The 15,802-nt window shown below is 41.9% G+C and overlaps 2 protein-coding genes and 1 long non-coding RNA gene across 6 annotated transcripts in view; 2 read left to right on the forward strand and 1 right to left on the reverse strand.

Moving 5' to 3' along the window:
• Positions 1-4,198: 4,198 nt before the first annotated feature.
• On the forward strand, positions 4,199-9,757 carry dhh (desert hedgehog signaling molecule). 2 transcript variants are annotated; one of them, XM_023425164.2, is made up of 3 exons: positions 4,202-5,297; positions 8,038-8,299; positions 8,453-9,757. In XM_023425164.2, the coding sequence occupies exons 1-3, from the start codon at positions 4,986-4,988 to the stop codon at positions 9,268-9,270; spliced, it is 1,392 nt and encodes a 463-aa protein (XP_023280932.1). In that variant the 5' UTR covers positions 4,202-4,985; the 3' UTR covers positions 9,271-9,757. The 2 variants fall into 2 exon arrangements, with proteins under 2 accessions (XP_023280931.1, XP_023280932.1); XM_023425163.2 differs by having other exon boundaries at positions 4,199-5,297; positions 8,038-9,757.
• LOC147818023 (uncharacterized) lies at positions 7,211-13,959 on the reverse strand. Its single transcript, XR_015438387.1, has 2 exons — positions 12,822-13,959; positions 7,211-8,994 (listed from the first exon to the last, which is right to left on the reverse strand). It is a non-coding gene; the product is annotated as an uncharacterized LOC147818023 (long non-coding RNA).
• Positions 13,960-13,962: 3 nt separating this feature from the next.
• Positions 13,963-15,802, forward strand: part of kmt2d (lysine (K)-specific methyltransferase 2D) — a 30,756-nt gene continuing 28,916 nt past the window's right edge. For all 3 annotated transcript variants that reach the window (XM_023425159.2, XM_023425161.2, XM_023425160.2), the window contains exon 1: positions 13,963-14,098. The gene's annotated coding sequence lies outside the window, so the exon portion shown is untranslated. The remainder of the gene's footprint in view (positions 14,099-15,802) is intronic.

Raw genomic sequence — 15,802 nt, forward strand, 5'->3', positions numbered from 1 at the left:
CTTCTTTGGATACACACCAATGTTTTATCTACCATAAACAGTTTCTTTGATGTAGTTACATTTTATGAACTGTAACTACATCATGAGTGATCTGATGTGGCCTGTGGTGGGTGTGTGTGACTGGTGTGGACGTCTGTCCTCTACATCCCTCCACCCTTTTGTTGCACTTCTTTTAATCAGCAGCAGAAGAAAGCCTGTCTGTCAATAGTGTCCAGCCGCGACGCCACTACAGCCGTAGCCCACGCTTTCCCTACTCCGATGCAAGCGCCAGATAAAAACCCTGCAAATCAAGAGGAGAAGAGACATTCACTCACATTCACTCCTTCACCTCACCACCACCCACCCACCTCCTTTCTTCCATCTCTTTTCCTTGCCTATTGTTCATTTCCTCATCTCATTTTTCCAAAGTCAGTCCAACAAAACCCCGGCTCTGATTAATTTCTCCCTCTTGATTTTTGTTTGCATTTCTTGTTTTGTTTTGTTGGATGTTTTAATTGAGCTTATTTGGTTTAGGTTTTGTTTTGCACTGCGTTTCCTTTGCTAAGAGGAAATGAACTAAAATGTCGCCGTAACATCACTTGCACATCTGGAGGCTGGTTACTCTCTGAGGAAGTGACACATAAGCCACATACAAGGTGTGTTTGTGTGTGAAGGTTTTGTTCATTATCAGTGTATCTTGAAAGAGTTTGTTCAGTGTCATTTAAGTTGAAACAAACCCAGACTGATGTTGTCAGTTGTGGGGTTAAAAGGTGGTGATTCAGAGCAAAACAACTCAAGAAATGCAATTTACAGTCATCATTCAAAATTTCCTTGGTATATGACTCGGGAAGCACATTTAGAACGGTACTTAGACATTGCTGAGTGATGCTAAGTGAATATAAACCCTTCCTTTGGTAAAATATAAAGACTTAAGCTGCGCCAATGCACTAAGTCCTATCGCCCACTCCCTGAACTGAAATTCTCCTTGACTTTAAAGAAACAATGCCACAACTGTGCTACTGAAAGTCTGGACACCACACTGTGTTACACTTTGGGGAAATGGTGCACAGTTTGTGCCAATGGCGCATTCAACTTTTTGGCTTATTAGAGCATCTCCAGCAAACCAAATTTGATTATTTTTCTCTATGGAGACACATTGTACACACACAAACATCATGAAGCAGTCCAACATATCAGTCTTAACCTTGTATTGTGTTGGAGAAACATTGGTATAGCACCTCTCCCTGCAGCAAAATATTAAGGGTTGATAGTGCAATCAAAGTGTCCCAGCAGTCCCACTGGGTAACACACTCTATTGGACTGGTTGCCGGGCATATCGGGGACAAGGCAGGAGACGGGCAGCTTGTAATGGGATGAGATAGGCTATCTTTATTGTCAAAAGATAAGAATGAAGGGGGGAAAAAGACACAGATTAGCTTTCCTGACAGTCGGCTGTTTGAAGTTCATGCCAAAGTGCATTAGGGGCTGTTATTCCCTCGTTTGTATGCTTGCAAATACAGAACCACTCACAGGAAAAGGCGAGACTTGCTCGCTAATCAACTGATAATGGGTCATACTGTCGGTTTGCCATAGCTGCCCGCCATCCTGCCTGCACACTCACGGCACACTTGCCTCACACTATTGACTGGCACAGGCCTTTGCTTGGCTGGCTCAGGGTGATTGGTGTGACATGTATTTTTAGGGAGAAACCTGTAATATCACAATTTGATTCAATTTAATAGAGAGCTCTTTAAGCATACAGAGAGTGATCTATACAATGCGAATGATATTTTTTTACAAAACAAGGTATAGCATCGTATCTGACCTCTGACCTGCTTGTCTGGGGCCAGGAAGTTCCACCCTTCTCAGCCTATTGTCCACTTCAGTGCAGCATCGCCTCAACTTCAGCTCACTGGTGCCTCTTTTTAAAAGGCCATATCAAGGCTGAGCAAAGTTAACTTAAACCTGGACTCAACACGTTTATGTACACTCTCTTGACTTCACGTGGCTCGTCTGAAATCAACACACGGCACATGCAGTGTTAGGTGTATCATTTTAAAGTGTGTGACTTACAACACAGAGTTAAAATACATAGGCCAAGAATCATGCAGTGTGTGCAGCCACATCAGAATGCACCACCCTGCTTCTTCCTGCACTGATAACACAGTGAGAGACAGTGGAATGGGCGGTGCAGTGGTGGGCAAAGAGAAAGGACGGGGGGCGCTCGTGTGTGTGTGTGTGTGTGTGTGTGTGTGTGTGTGTGTGTGTGTTTGGGAGCGGGGAGGGAGGTGGTTAGGTGTCAGTTCCTTGACTTTCCTTTTCCCCCCTCAACCCTTCTAATGGCCTCCATCTGAGGAAGTGGATCCTGCAGAGTGTCTATTCAGCTCCAAGAGACAAGACAAACACTTGAGATGTCAAAGCCAGCATTGTTTCAAAACCTAATTTCTATTCTATGATAAATGTATTGTTAAAAAAAGAGCTTCCAATCCTAATTTCATCTTTGGCTGCACTTGTATATGACCAGTATTTGCCAGTTATGAGGTAGTTTTTAGTGTCTGTTTTTCACCAACAGCCCCACGGACGAAGGAAAACCTGGCTTGCAGGTATATACTGTATTTGACCACCAGGTATAAGCATGTGTGTCCTTTTGGAAAGAATAAAGCAGGGGAGTCTTACCCAGGCAGGAAAGATCTCATTTTCTGTTCTGTGGCTTTGCAGGAAACCAAACCATTCATCCAGCCATGTACTCCCATCCTGAAATGGGGGAGTAAAATGCTAAGAGCCAGAAGGAGGCAGGGGGAGGCAGGGGAAGGCAGGGGGATAGGGGCACCAAAATAAAAACTAATAATAATGACTTTATTTCCATCTCCAACCCGCAGATGTTTGCTTCCTTCCTTTCCCTTTCATGTCAGATGGAAATCTCTTCTCTTGTATGGCTTTGAAAAGAAACATTGGTGTGGGTAATTGTAGATATGAAAGTGTTTGTTGCTTTTCTTTGATTGAGTCATTCCCTGCATTTGACATGAAGGCTGAAATCTCTCATCTGTGTTGCTCGGGCCAGACCTGATCCCTCTTCCATGTTTATCATGAGGACAGGAAGATGCAGCTTCGCCTTGCCACCCCTCCCTACAACATCCTGGGATCTTCTGGAAACTTCCCCAACAAGGGATGCCTTTCCACGGTCACTGTGGAGCTCTGTGACCTATTCCTCATGCCTATATGCAAAAGCAACATTTTAAGGGCTGTGTAGAACAGGCTCACTATCAGAAATTCAATTGCTTTTTAGGTAAGAGTTTTCATGAGAATTTTTCTATGGGACGTTTAGAGTTTGTTTTAACATTGATTTAACCTGGAAGCATCTTTAAACCCCCAGAAAGCAGTGAGCGGCTCTGCTGAGGGCCAAAGCCTCTCTGAAACAAAGTCACTGTGAGGGAACTGGCCATGATGCATCGAGTCCTGAAGTGTTCCAGGAAGCCAGAGATAGGATGGTGACACACTACGACCTTTAATCTGCCATTAATTTAAGCTTCCGTATGTGATTACACGTGTCAGGCCCCTGAGACACAATGATTCCTTTCTTTTCTGCTCCCTCTTCGGCATTATCTGACACATTTTATGACTCTCCCAGCTATTGTTCTGAAATGGATAAAAATAATATGTTGATGTGGCCAGCGGGTGTTTCCAGTGGAGAGGTCTTGGGTGCACTGGGTTCAGGGGGGGTCAGGCTGGCTCCCCAAACACAGGAAGGCAGCACTGTAAGTCACAGTCAGGGGTGTCAAGGCTGGACACTTGTGTTACCTCTAAGACCCTCACCTTCAACTCTGTGTGTGTGGGTGTGTTATTAATAGACAGAGTCATCAACAGTTGACCCGTCCACACTGGAGGGTGGGATGAGCAAACAGAAGCAAGGGCATGTTGGTTCAGAGATATCCAATTGTCATGAGAGTTTGTTTTCCCAACTGTGAAAATATTGCTTGTGCTTTAAATATGCCTCACAACGGTAATATCTACATTATTTAAAATATAATGTCTGTAAAGTTTTAGTAAATGTAGGTTGAGCTGTGAAGTAGCATTGATTTGACTGTGGAGATTTTTTAATGCGGTGGAGGGGGTGGGGGGTGGGGGGGTCATTGTGTTAACATAAGTAGGCTAATCATATGTCCTTTGTAAAGTTGAATTGGAGGCGTGTGCTGTCGCAGTGGGAGCGCACAGAGGAAGGGAGGGCAATCTTGTCCGGACGCTAATAAGACCCAATGGCTGGTGCAAGGTGGCCAGGAGCGCTGAAACGCGACAGAAGACGGTGGACGAAAGAGAGAAGGAAGAAACAAAACAAAACAAGAGTCTCAACGGACGCATTTCTGGATGGACAAAGAGGATGAGAGCGCCACAGGAGCGTCCATAGGAATTGCAGGGAGTCAGGGAGCCGTCGGGCTTTAGGCGTGCGTCACTTTGTGTGCCTCGTCAAGGGAACTGCGTGGAGAGGAAAGCGGTAAGTGAGCAGAAACCCAAATAAAAAGAATTGAACAAACACCTGCGCCGGGACAGGTACCTCCGAAGGACGTGTGAAGATGACTTTCGGTTCACAGGAGACTTAGAGGAAGCTGATAGGCTGCTTGCTGAAACCTTTGGACAGAAAAGCTGTTATGTCTTCTTCTTTTGAATAACTGGTGCCAAACTTTAGAAACTTTAGATTCAAGCCAAATCAGATCAGTCTGTAGCTGTAGCTTTTGGTGAGGTCAATCATCAAAACAGTCAACTTTGAGTCAGAACATCTGTCTCTGTACTTTTAAGCTCTTTTCTGATCATAAGACTGAATACAGTTAGAAGAAGAATCAAGATATCCCAACATTCAGTAGGTTTTTGTGATGAAAATAACAGCACTAATACTCCATGACTTGGAATGGACCGAGATTTGATCCTCATTCACATGCTATCACACACCTGGAACTGGGCTATCGCTGTAGGCACTGTGAGCCACTGACTCCTGGGAGCCCCAACCCTCCCCAATGAAGCAGTCCTGGTGGGCCCGCCTGGCACAGCCCAGCCTGCTTGCTGCATGGACCTGTATATGGCTGGTGCAGGGATGCGGACCGGGTCCCGGGTACGGCAGCGTCCGCCCCAGGCACAGAAAACTCACAGCCATGCACTACAAGCAGTTTTTCCCCAACTTCTCAGAGAACAACCTCGGGGCCAGCGGGAGAGCAGAGGGCAAGATCACACGCAACTCTGAGCGCTTCAACGAACTTGTGTGCAACTACAACCCAGACATTGTCTTCAAAGATGAGGAGAACACCAACGCAGACCGCTTCATGACCAAGGTGAGACTGGTGTGTTGTTGTTAATCAGGTTCATTTGTCTCAGATTCGAAGGATGGACTGGTTTCCATGAACCCCAATGACACCTGGCGACTGTTGCATAAAGTCAGCTGCAGATTGGCTCAAGGGTGCTCTCACTGTTTCACTGTCTCTTGATCCTTTTCCAGACAGTCCCTCTTCTAGATGATCCTTTAACCACATTTACGTGAAGGGACGGACGTCAGTTTACATGCCGTATTCTGCAAAAATGCAGCATTGCACCTTTCAAAATTTAAAACCTGTAACTTTGCTCACTGTTTGCTGTACTCTTCACAGCCTGCCCTCGCCCGGCTGTTAACGCACAAACAACACAGAGTGTGTACGTTTTAACCTAACTCCCTCTCCCTTTTCTTGTGATAAGAAGATCAGGATGTAATTCAACACTACCCCTTAAGAGGCCGAGTTCTCCTTCAGGAACACTTCCTTTTAATCTTTAACCAAAGTCTTTGTTATTGGAAATAAAACTATTCCTATGGCAGGTTCTCAGTGTGGCTGCCAGGAGAAATATCCAGGCACTTAAACTTGAATTCCTGATTGTTTACTTGGGATGAATACATTTAAAGATCATGCCTAGAAAAGACGGTTGGTGGCCAAGAGGATTTAAGATCTGGGCAGGGAGATGAACAACATTTGGACTACACATTTTGAATGGCACAGGGTTCCCTGACATTCAGATGTCGCTCTGTTTTGGATGCTGCGGCTTTCTGTGATTGTTTTAGGATATGAATCTTCCCGAGTGATTTTTTCTTTTTTTTTTGTGATGGAAATCTCTGGCTGTATATGTGTGCCCTTTTGATGCCCAATGTGAGTGTGTGTATGCGTGCATGTGCCCCTCTTTTGCCAAGATGTGAAAGACGCTCTTTGTGCGTCATTTGGAGACTCGGAGGGGTCGCCTATACAAAATTCCCGCCTGCTGAAGTAATGGCACCGTCGGAAAAGCGACTATTGTAGTTCTGACAATGAAACGCCTCTCTTCAATGGCATTGCGAGGAAAATGTACCCAGTTTGTTTTCTGTCTCTCTCGCTTTCTCACTCTTGGTGTCACATTCCCAAGTCCATGCCCATACATTCTTCCCCTCTGCCCTCTCTCTTTAGTCCCAACCTCAACTCTCCGCTACACTGCTTTCTTCTCACCCAACTCTCTCCTTCTCACACTCTCATCACTTTCTCTCCCAACCCTCAGTTTAAAAAATAATTAAATAAAAAATCAGCTGCAAGATAAGCTTTAACAAGTCAATTATAGGCCACAAGACCTGCCACATCACAGGTCACAAGCGAATTCAGGAGATGATGATGAGTGTATCACTTCAGACGTTGACGTCATCATTTTTCAGGCTGCTATTTTGTGACAATGCTGACAGTCTGTGATATTACGGCCCACGGGGGTGTTAAGAGTCACTGTGCACATTTCTGATTAAATGTCTCAGGGGTGAAACAGAGAAACTCAAGCCTGGAACAATCTGGAAAGGCAGAGAATGGCCTTGATTATTCTGTCACCCTGTCGAAAAGGCCAAGGAATGTGCCAAACTGGCTACAGTAGCTTTGTTCTTGTACCCTGATTGTTTGAGCAAGGTTGAGATGGACTTTAGCAGAGCAGAGGAGGAATTGTGTGACAATGCCAGCAAACAAACAATCATAACCTGGGAGTCAGAGACAGTGCTGAAATAATGGAATCATTTTTTTCTGAGTTGCACTGAAGTCTGTCTGTAGAGTCACATACTGTACATACCTCCTGGCTTCTTAGGTGCCATTCCCCTTGTTAATAAATGATTACAAGTGTCTATCACTTCGGCTTGAGCTTGGTTGAGACATGGCTTTCTCTGTACATTGAACATGCTGCAGACAGAGTGACTAAAAATATAATTGTTGCCTTAAAATTAACCTGAGAATCCTTCTTCTTTATTATCCCCTAAGTCCTAAAGCAAAAGTGTCCAAAGCTACACAAGAAAAACTCACAGTATAAAGTGCTCAATACAGTATTTTTCTACGCCTAAGAATAAACCTGCCACTCAACTCACCCCTCCCCTCAGGCAAAATAACAGACAAAAATAGGAATTATAACTAAAAAAAGAGACTCAGAAATACACGTTAATCCAAAAGATCATATATCCTTACTCATTTTATCACAAAACTAAGATCGAGGTTCAGTTTTACTGAATCGGCATCCAGTATTGACTCTGCTTATTCATATTTCAAAAATACCTCATTGATCTTGTTTCCACTTTTTAACAACATCAATAAATAAAACTTTAAAATAACCTAAAAATCAAAAGTTGTATTATTAACATTTTTCCAGGTATATTACATATTTAATATTAAGGTCGATTTCTACCTGAACGCTTTGCACATTAGTCTTTGATATAAAAAAAAAATTGAGAAGGGAGAAGATAAAATATTTACTAAAAGATTTGTTTGACTCTTGGCACCAAGCTGGAACCAGCTACCGGATTCTCACTCAAACATAAATGTTGTTTTCTTTAGAATAATGTTGTTTTAGAGCCACACTGGATTTTTGAGTCCGTTTATAAATCAGATGGCAAATTATGGGCCATTTTTTTACATTTTAAACATAAATGTAAAGCATAAACATTTTTTAAGAAGATTCCTTAGATTTGCTTCAAAACTATGATTAATATGTGCACGGGGTGGGATATTTTTTTACTGCTCCAAACTTAAAACCTTCCGTCTGTCTCATTTGTTCTAGCGATGCAAGGACTGTTTGAACAAGCTGGCTATCGCAGTGATGAACCAGTGGCCAGGGGTACACTTGCGTGTGACAGAGGCCTGGGATGAAGACGGTCACCACCCTCCTGGCTCTCTGCACTATGAAGGCCGGGCCGTGGATATAACCACTGATGACAGGGAAACAGAGAAGTATGGTCTCCTGGCCCAGCTGGCTGTGGAGGCTGGCTTTGACTGGGTCCACTATGAGTCCAAATATCATATCCACTGCTCCGTAAAAGCTGGTAAGTTTAAAGAGGGAGCTTTCATAGAAGGTCATGCTGTTAACTGTGTCAAATGCCATCACATCGCTGTATGGTGTATCAGGACATTTAAGACAAAAAAGGAACATAATCTGTGTTTAGTCATCTTGGCTTTTTCTGCTGACCTTCCTGCAGATCACTCTGTTGCAGTGGAAAAAGGTGGCTGTTTCCCAGGCTGGGCCCGGGTGACTGTAGCTGGAGGGGGGCAGAAGAGCCTGTCATCACTGGCTCCTGGGGACAGAGTCATGGCCCTGTCTGGGACAGGCCAAGTCGTGTTTAGCCAAGTCATCCTGTTTCTGCACCGGGACCAAGAAAGCTGGTCTACTTTCCTGTCTCTGGAGACAGAGGATGGCCATAGATTGGCCCTCACTCCACATCACTTGGTCTTTTTAGCCCCCTATTGCAGACTCGACAGCAGTGAGCACCAGGCTCAGTTTGCTAGCAGAGCCAAAACAGGAGACTGTGTTCTCATCCATACAGCAGAGGGTCACGTACGTCCATCTCGAATCATCTCAGTTTCAGTAGAGGAGAGCCTGGGAGTGTATGCGCCCTTGACAGACGCTGGAACTTTGTTTGTTGATGGCGTGCTTGCATCCAGCTATGCACTGGTGGAGAACCACAGACTCGCACACTGGGCGTTTGGACCTCTGCGACTCCTCTCCTCATTCAACCAGCTACTGTGGGGGGAGACAACAAAAGAACAGCAGACCACTGGTGAAACAGCTCGCACTAAGACTCCATTTCATTGTAGCACTTTGGCCACAAAGGATAAAGCAGGTGTATATGTGAATAATGGCGTTCTGAACAAACGAGACAATCTGAGTGAACCTCTGAGGATTGAAATCAATGAGAAGCGCTCCTTTCAAAGACAGACATCAGATGTGCACTGGTATGCTAGATTACTGTACAGTTTTGGATGCATCTTTTTAGACTCCAACTCCTTTCATCCTTAAAAGCCTAAAACTATAGACTTATATTCAAAATACATGTACTGCAATTTTGATACATTTACCCTAATACTTCCTGTTCATTTCTTCAATAAATTAAAAGCATTGGAATGACTTGCTTGTTTTTTTTTTTTTTGTTTGTTTTTTTTTTTTTATTATACTCTATCATAATGATATGCTAATACATATATGCAGACACAGATTGTCTGAGCAGGTTGATGTAAAAATGGTAATACCAAAATGACTGTATTATAGTCTATTTGTACATCAAGTTATTTCTTTAATTATTTCAGTTTTATATGTAAAAATATATATATATATGTATTATTCTAATGGGATGTAATGCATTTTCCCACAATAGAATCTTTATTTTTGTACTTTCTGAATCATAATATATAAATGTTTCATTTTATTATAATTCCACTACATGTACTGTATGTCCTCACATGTTTTCATGTCATAAAACAAATTAAAATGTAATTTTATTAAGCAACACTGTTCTTTTTTCAGATGTGGAGAAAATTTTGTTTGTTAAGCTGATTTACCTTTTGCTCATTTTGGAAAAGAATTTATGTAAAAGTTCATTTCCAGGGCTCATTTTGTTGAGCGTTATGTATGTCACCATGGAAATCCAGTCTGAGGGAATGACTGGTTAATAAAAAGCCCAGACATACTTAATATTCCCCACACTGTGCCGCCACCTTGACTTTATCACAGGCGTACACTTTATCACACAGCTACTTCAAGGGAGTTATCAGGTTTCTTAGAAGAGACAGTTTCATTAGTATCTACTGATCAATTAGGGTCACAAGTACTGTATCTGTTAGTACTGTCGTACAGTCCATTGTGTCTACAACTTTCTAATTTGCTAAAGCCCATGCTCCATACTTGCACCAGTTTGTACTATACATTTCAACATTTAATTTAACAGTTGCTATTAAACATCTACTTTAATTATGTTTACTGTAAAACAATGTTTCAAAGATTCATAATCATGTGCAGGGTTATACTCAATAAATCCAGGGTCATACACCCCCTTGTGGAGGAACTGGTATAACCCCTGTGAATTATCCATGTCGTTTCCTAAATTTCTCCATACACATTATAATGAACTCTAAACTCTAATTTAATAAACCATGATTTGACTTAATTTATAACACTTTTAGTTTATTGGTAACTGCCATCAACAATAATACATTATTAATTTGCAATTTTTTCAGAGAATCCATTTTACAGCACTGACAATGCAACAAATATATGAATGGAGCAGTCCGCACTATCAAAATCATGAACAGAAAACAAACTCCAAACAGACCAAACTACATCCTCTAGAGGTAGACATCAGTGTTTTTTTCCAATTAAATTTATTTAACTGTAAGAAAAGGTACATTGCATTCCCCTGTTCCGGTTTATGTTCTGTTGTAAACATCTGTGGAGGTATTCTAGGGGATTATCCTTGAGATGCAGGAGGCAGATGGGAAAGCACTCGTTCTACTGACTGGCCAATGGGAGAGGCCTGGTGTCCTAATACCACCCTCGATTTACATCCATTGGCCAATCAGTCACTGTCTTCCAACCAGTCTCAGCCTCCCAAAATCTAATCCAATCTTGCTAAAGCTGAATGGGGAGTTAACTAATCCTGTCAGGGGGCCCAGTAACAACCTGTTTTCAAAATGAAAACCTGCACACCCCACAGCAGAGATACTCACACATTAACCAAACAAATATGTTGTTTGTTTGTTATATGCATCATCTTTCCATGGCCTTGTAATGAAAATTAATTAATTACTTCACATGCCATACCTGAAGAATCGGGTCAATATTTTTTGTATGGCAGACATCAGATCTTATCAAGCCATATGTGATCGAAACTTCAGCTCTCTTCTCACAGGCTGATTTTTCAATTATTTAAACACCTCTGCAATCAATTATTTACCGTCTATAATCTAGTGAACAACTATCAAAAACAATGTGACTTAACTTGATATAAAACCACTTAACTGTTTAAATAGTACTGGTAAGTCAAGAACTCGTGATTTTAAAAAGCATAGCCCTCTAAGAACTGCTGTTGATTACTTTAAGGTTTTGTGCACACGAATAGCTCATGATCATTATGAAAAGAAACTAAAACTTCAAACCAGATTCTTTGGGTGTATATCAGTTGAAGCTAGTCTCTTAAGTGCTATCACAACCAAAACATTCATAATTTCATTCCAAATGTGGAAGACAATTCCTTATTTAATTGCATGGAGATTTGCCAACATTCACCCTGTTGATAAGAATTCTTTGAACGCGTTTCTCTTCAGCAGGCTCATCTGAGCCCTGAGGTGCACATTTTGTACACAAGCTTCTACACAAATACATTAAAACAGAAATTTCACAGTGCAGGGTCAACTGCAGATCACCCCCCTGCAGCAGATGCTTTCTCATTGCCTACAGAAGAGTGCACAATATATTTCACATGAGCCGTCAGGCATTTGTGTGAAATCACTAACATTACCTTAGCAGATGCTCTTCTCTACAGTTACTTATAAGTGTTGAGTTATAGCTTATAAGTAAGCTACTTACCTGTAACAGTTCAGTGTTTTTCTCTAGGGCATGACAGGAGATATACAGAAGCTGATGTGGATTAAACCTGTGACCTTCTCACAATGGGACAGACTGTCACCCAACCTAATTTTCTGCAAGTTCATAGGATCATTCCATTGACAGCCTAGCTTTACTGTGTGTAGTGCCTCAGGCTTTTGCTTCACAGTGTGGCCCATGAGAGGGCGGCATGGGAAGGCTGTTGTCTTGATTTAAGAACTACACACACACAAGAGGATTCGGAAGATCTGGTAGTACAGCCTCATAGTCTACAGAATGAAATAAATGTTTTTTTCATAAAAATTCCTTTGGGACAGTGCCACACTTTATGATAAATAGATAAATAAAAGCTTCAAAAATATGCATTTCTCTGAGGACTTTCTGCCCTTATCTCAATAACAACTGAGTAGTTGGGTTCACTAGTTTTTGTTGTGACAATATTGCACTATGTCACTCAGTCCTCCAAATTAAATTAACAGTTAAACTATTGAGAATACTCAGAGCAGCTGTCTTGAACCTGTCCTTCCTGGGTCATCCTTGCCATTGTGATTTTCTCACAATGATAAGGAAACCATATGAAGGCCAACAACCCAATCCGACCCACACAGGATCGGTCTAATGTTCAGTTAGATTGTGATTGCTCCTTACCCTAGATGAAGATCAGATTTGAACTTCCATTACATGAACAAATGATAAATAACTAAGTAAGAAAATTAACTTAAATTATCCACTTGGTATCCAATAATTAACTGTCAGGGTTGTAAAGTGTAGCGTACTTGTCTGCTGGATGGCAGAGTGTGCTTTCAAGACAATATAGTATTCTTTAAGTTCTGTACAATTACTTCAGTTTGATTATTCATCGCCATGTCATTATATAGATTTTACAAGTAGGGCATATGCCTGGGGAATAAAGTAAAACAATGTCGCCACAGATATACAGCTTTAAAACATGTCAAAATGAGCAACATTACGTGGATATTCTTATTTCGTCCATTTCCAGTGAACCTGCTGCTCGAGGTTTACTTCAGATTATGGAAAATTCAAGCCATCGACGATTGCACTTCGTTCTCAGTCACGCCAGCCAAATGCGCAATGTATAGCAGTACAGAAACAGAGGCAGAATAAGGATTTAGCAACCGTGATTTGCAACCAGACCCTTATCTGTTATGTTAATTGCGAAATGAATTTGCACCACGAGATATGAACCTAATCTAACTCAATGAGATCGCCCCCCATCATTAATCGAAACATTTATTACGATGCATTCATTTGCAGGCATGCCATAGCTGCTTTGGTCTTACAATCATAACAATCTAATGAAAAATGGCTTCCCTGGATCCGAAAATCTAATGACCTAATATCTAATATCCACCATATTCCAGTGGCCCGCGCTCTCCAGATTAAAATCTTATGTTATGTGCTAAATGATCAACCTCGCACCAAGTTATTCATAGTTGAACTCGAGCTTTCAACACACTTCACCTGTATGTAGTAATAAAACACGACTGTTGTCCGTTCTTTTGCATGAATTAATTTTTGACGTAGTTATTATTAGCTAGCACAGCTAGCACCGGCTAGTCACTTGGCGGAACAACCGTGTGCGGACGCAACGCAGTTCAGCGAAGTGAAGAGATGCTAGTGACCCATACAAGGGTACCTATGCAAAGTTGAGCTGTAAATTTAGGTAGATGAGTGTCTGCAGTCGACTAAAACTTAAAGAAAAACACAATTCCTGGCGTGTCAACAAAGTTCGGGGATGTAATTTCCGGACGGTCTATTTTGTGTAAACTTGCAGCAGCTTTAACGACCTCGCGAGCGAGATTCCAGAACAGAGCAGAAGCTAGCTAATGTTAGCTTGTTAGCCTTCGAGCTACATCCACAAGCAGGGAGCTAGGCAGACAGTTAGTGTTTGGATTCACTGCATGACGCTGGGGAACCTTTTCGGGACTGGCTGAAGAGTTGTCTCGGTGCTTAGTAGTTCCCCGGCAGTGCACGACCACTCGACACACAGCTCAAGTTGCTGGTTAGCTAGCTAACCATAGCATTATCCTTCTAGTTGAAGAGCTAGCTAGTTAGCACCACCGCACAGCCTGCCTTCCGCCGACGTGCACTTCCCCCACTCTCCCTCCAGCCGGCTAGCCGCAGCGTTAGTCCGGTACATAAAATGAAGCGACCATCAGCATTTTGGGAAGCTGTGTGGCTGTTTGGATTTTGCTGATGTATGAGGAGACGATATTGTTTTTGTGAGGTGAGCTGATTTAATTATGTCCTCTTTGAACTTATTGCAACAGACATACCTAAAGACACACCAACCCTGACCTTAGACCGGGTAATGTTAGCCCTGCTATCGGAATCGTTTAGCTGGTAGCCACGACCAGATGGGATTGTCTACTTGCTGGAGAACTAGCTATGGCACCTGGATGCTAACTTCAGGTTGAGATATGTTTTACGTTGGCTGTGTCCAAGTTACAATCCACCGAGCAGCCGGTTGGCATATTTTGAAGTGTATGTTTCTGTGCATAAAATTGAATGTATTTCTCGTAGTTTTACCTCTTCGGGACACTTTGCTGCTACGTCACCGTTGGTAGTTGTTAGCTTTTCCGTATCAGTCTGTCGCCAGTAATATGGACAAGGCTATTTGCTGGACAGAATCAACCCTTTGAAGTCGGTGTTTACATTGAGAAATAGTGCTTAGCGCTGCAGTTATTCAACTATAAAAAATCTCAGTATCTTTTACTGTATCATTGCAGACAAATTACGGCGGCTGTGGGCCAACATTACAAAATAACAACACACTCACCGGGAAAGTTAATTTGTAAACGTTAACACTTTTAACGTTAACTTAGCTAGCCAGGGTGTTCAGACGTTAACTTAGCCATCATGTCATCACTTTGCTCTGCACATTGCCAACTTCATTTTACATGAACATTAGCTGCGATATATCATCATCTAGATTATGTAGGACTCCGATTTGACGTTAGTTTGCAGTGGAGAAGGGAGTGAGTCTCCAGTGTTGCTGCCATCGAATATGTTTATTACGGAGGTGTAACGTTAACCTTACATAGATAAATTCATTTTGTCCATCTCAGTTACGTTAAGCTTTTAACAGCTTTTGATGCCACCTGTTTAGCATGGTTTAATGTAGCGCCGCATATTGTGTAGGTGAAGTGAATAGTGCAGGTTTATTTTGCATTTTCTTTTGGGAGTTTTGGCTCTAACCTTTAAGCTTTAACTGGACAGCCATGAAAAGCAGTCCTACATTATTTTGACAAAAATGCATATACAGTAGCACACTGGCTTACTGTTATAATGCATTACATGCTGTTATTGATGTTAATTTGTAATGAATTCTACTCCAAAATATTAATAACAAAAGAAAAGCGCACTTGTCCACGGCACTAACCAGTTTCCATTTGCATTAGTGACAATGAATAGGACATATTTCGAAATGTGTGTGTGTGGTAACCTTAGCTCACAGGATGATTTTATAAGTATGATGGCACAATTTCTGTTGTGTAACTGATGAAACACTGTGAGATCTACGCTGGCTCTATATGCCAATGCCACTGTCTAATTTATTGTCTTTTGAGCACATTCGATTAGGACATAAAGCATTGCATCTTCCCTTGATTGTCTATTTTGTAACATTTGGAGGTTCAAAATCATATAAACAAATATCTGTGAGGCTGTTATTATACCGCAAGTGAAATATATGTTGGGAGTCTGAGCCGATCGGCGCTTTTTTAAACTATCTTTACCATTACTGGACTTTAGACATTAAAAATCTGATATGACTTCCCATTATTAGCCTTGTGAACGGAAAATATGGTGAGCCTACCCAGTCCTGTATTGTTTGTTTTAGAGTATTTTTGTTTATGGCGTGAATCTCATAGCGGAACTATGATGCGAGCGACAATGGTTCTGCACGAAAAGAGCCCCGCTGCAACAGGAA

The sequence above is a fragment of the Seriola lalandi genome, unplaced genomic scaffold (genome assembly GCF_002814215.2).
Source record: "Seriola lalandi dorsalis isolate HSWRI2012SDOR001 ecotype SW California unplaced genomic scaffold, Sedor1 jcf7180002054767, whole genome shotgun sequence".
In the NCBI taxonomy this organism is placed as follows: domain Eukaryota; kingdom Metazoa; phylum Chordata; class Actinopteri; order Carangiformes; family Carangidae; genus Seriola; species Seriola lalandi.

Bases quoted from the DNA above. Each gene is read 5' to 3' on its own strand.
- dhh (XM_023425163.2), top strand. From the start codon at position 4,986: ATGAAGCAGTCCTGGTGGGCCCGCCTGGCACAGCCCAGCCTGCTTGCT. The intron at 5,298-8,037 runs GTGAGACTGGTG...CATTTGTTCTAG, and splicing joins CAGACCGCTTCATGACCAAG to CGATGCAAGGACTGTTTGAA.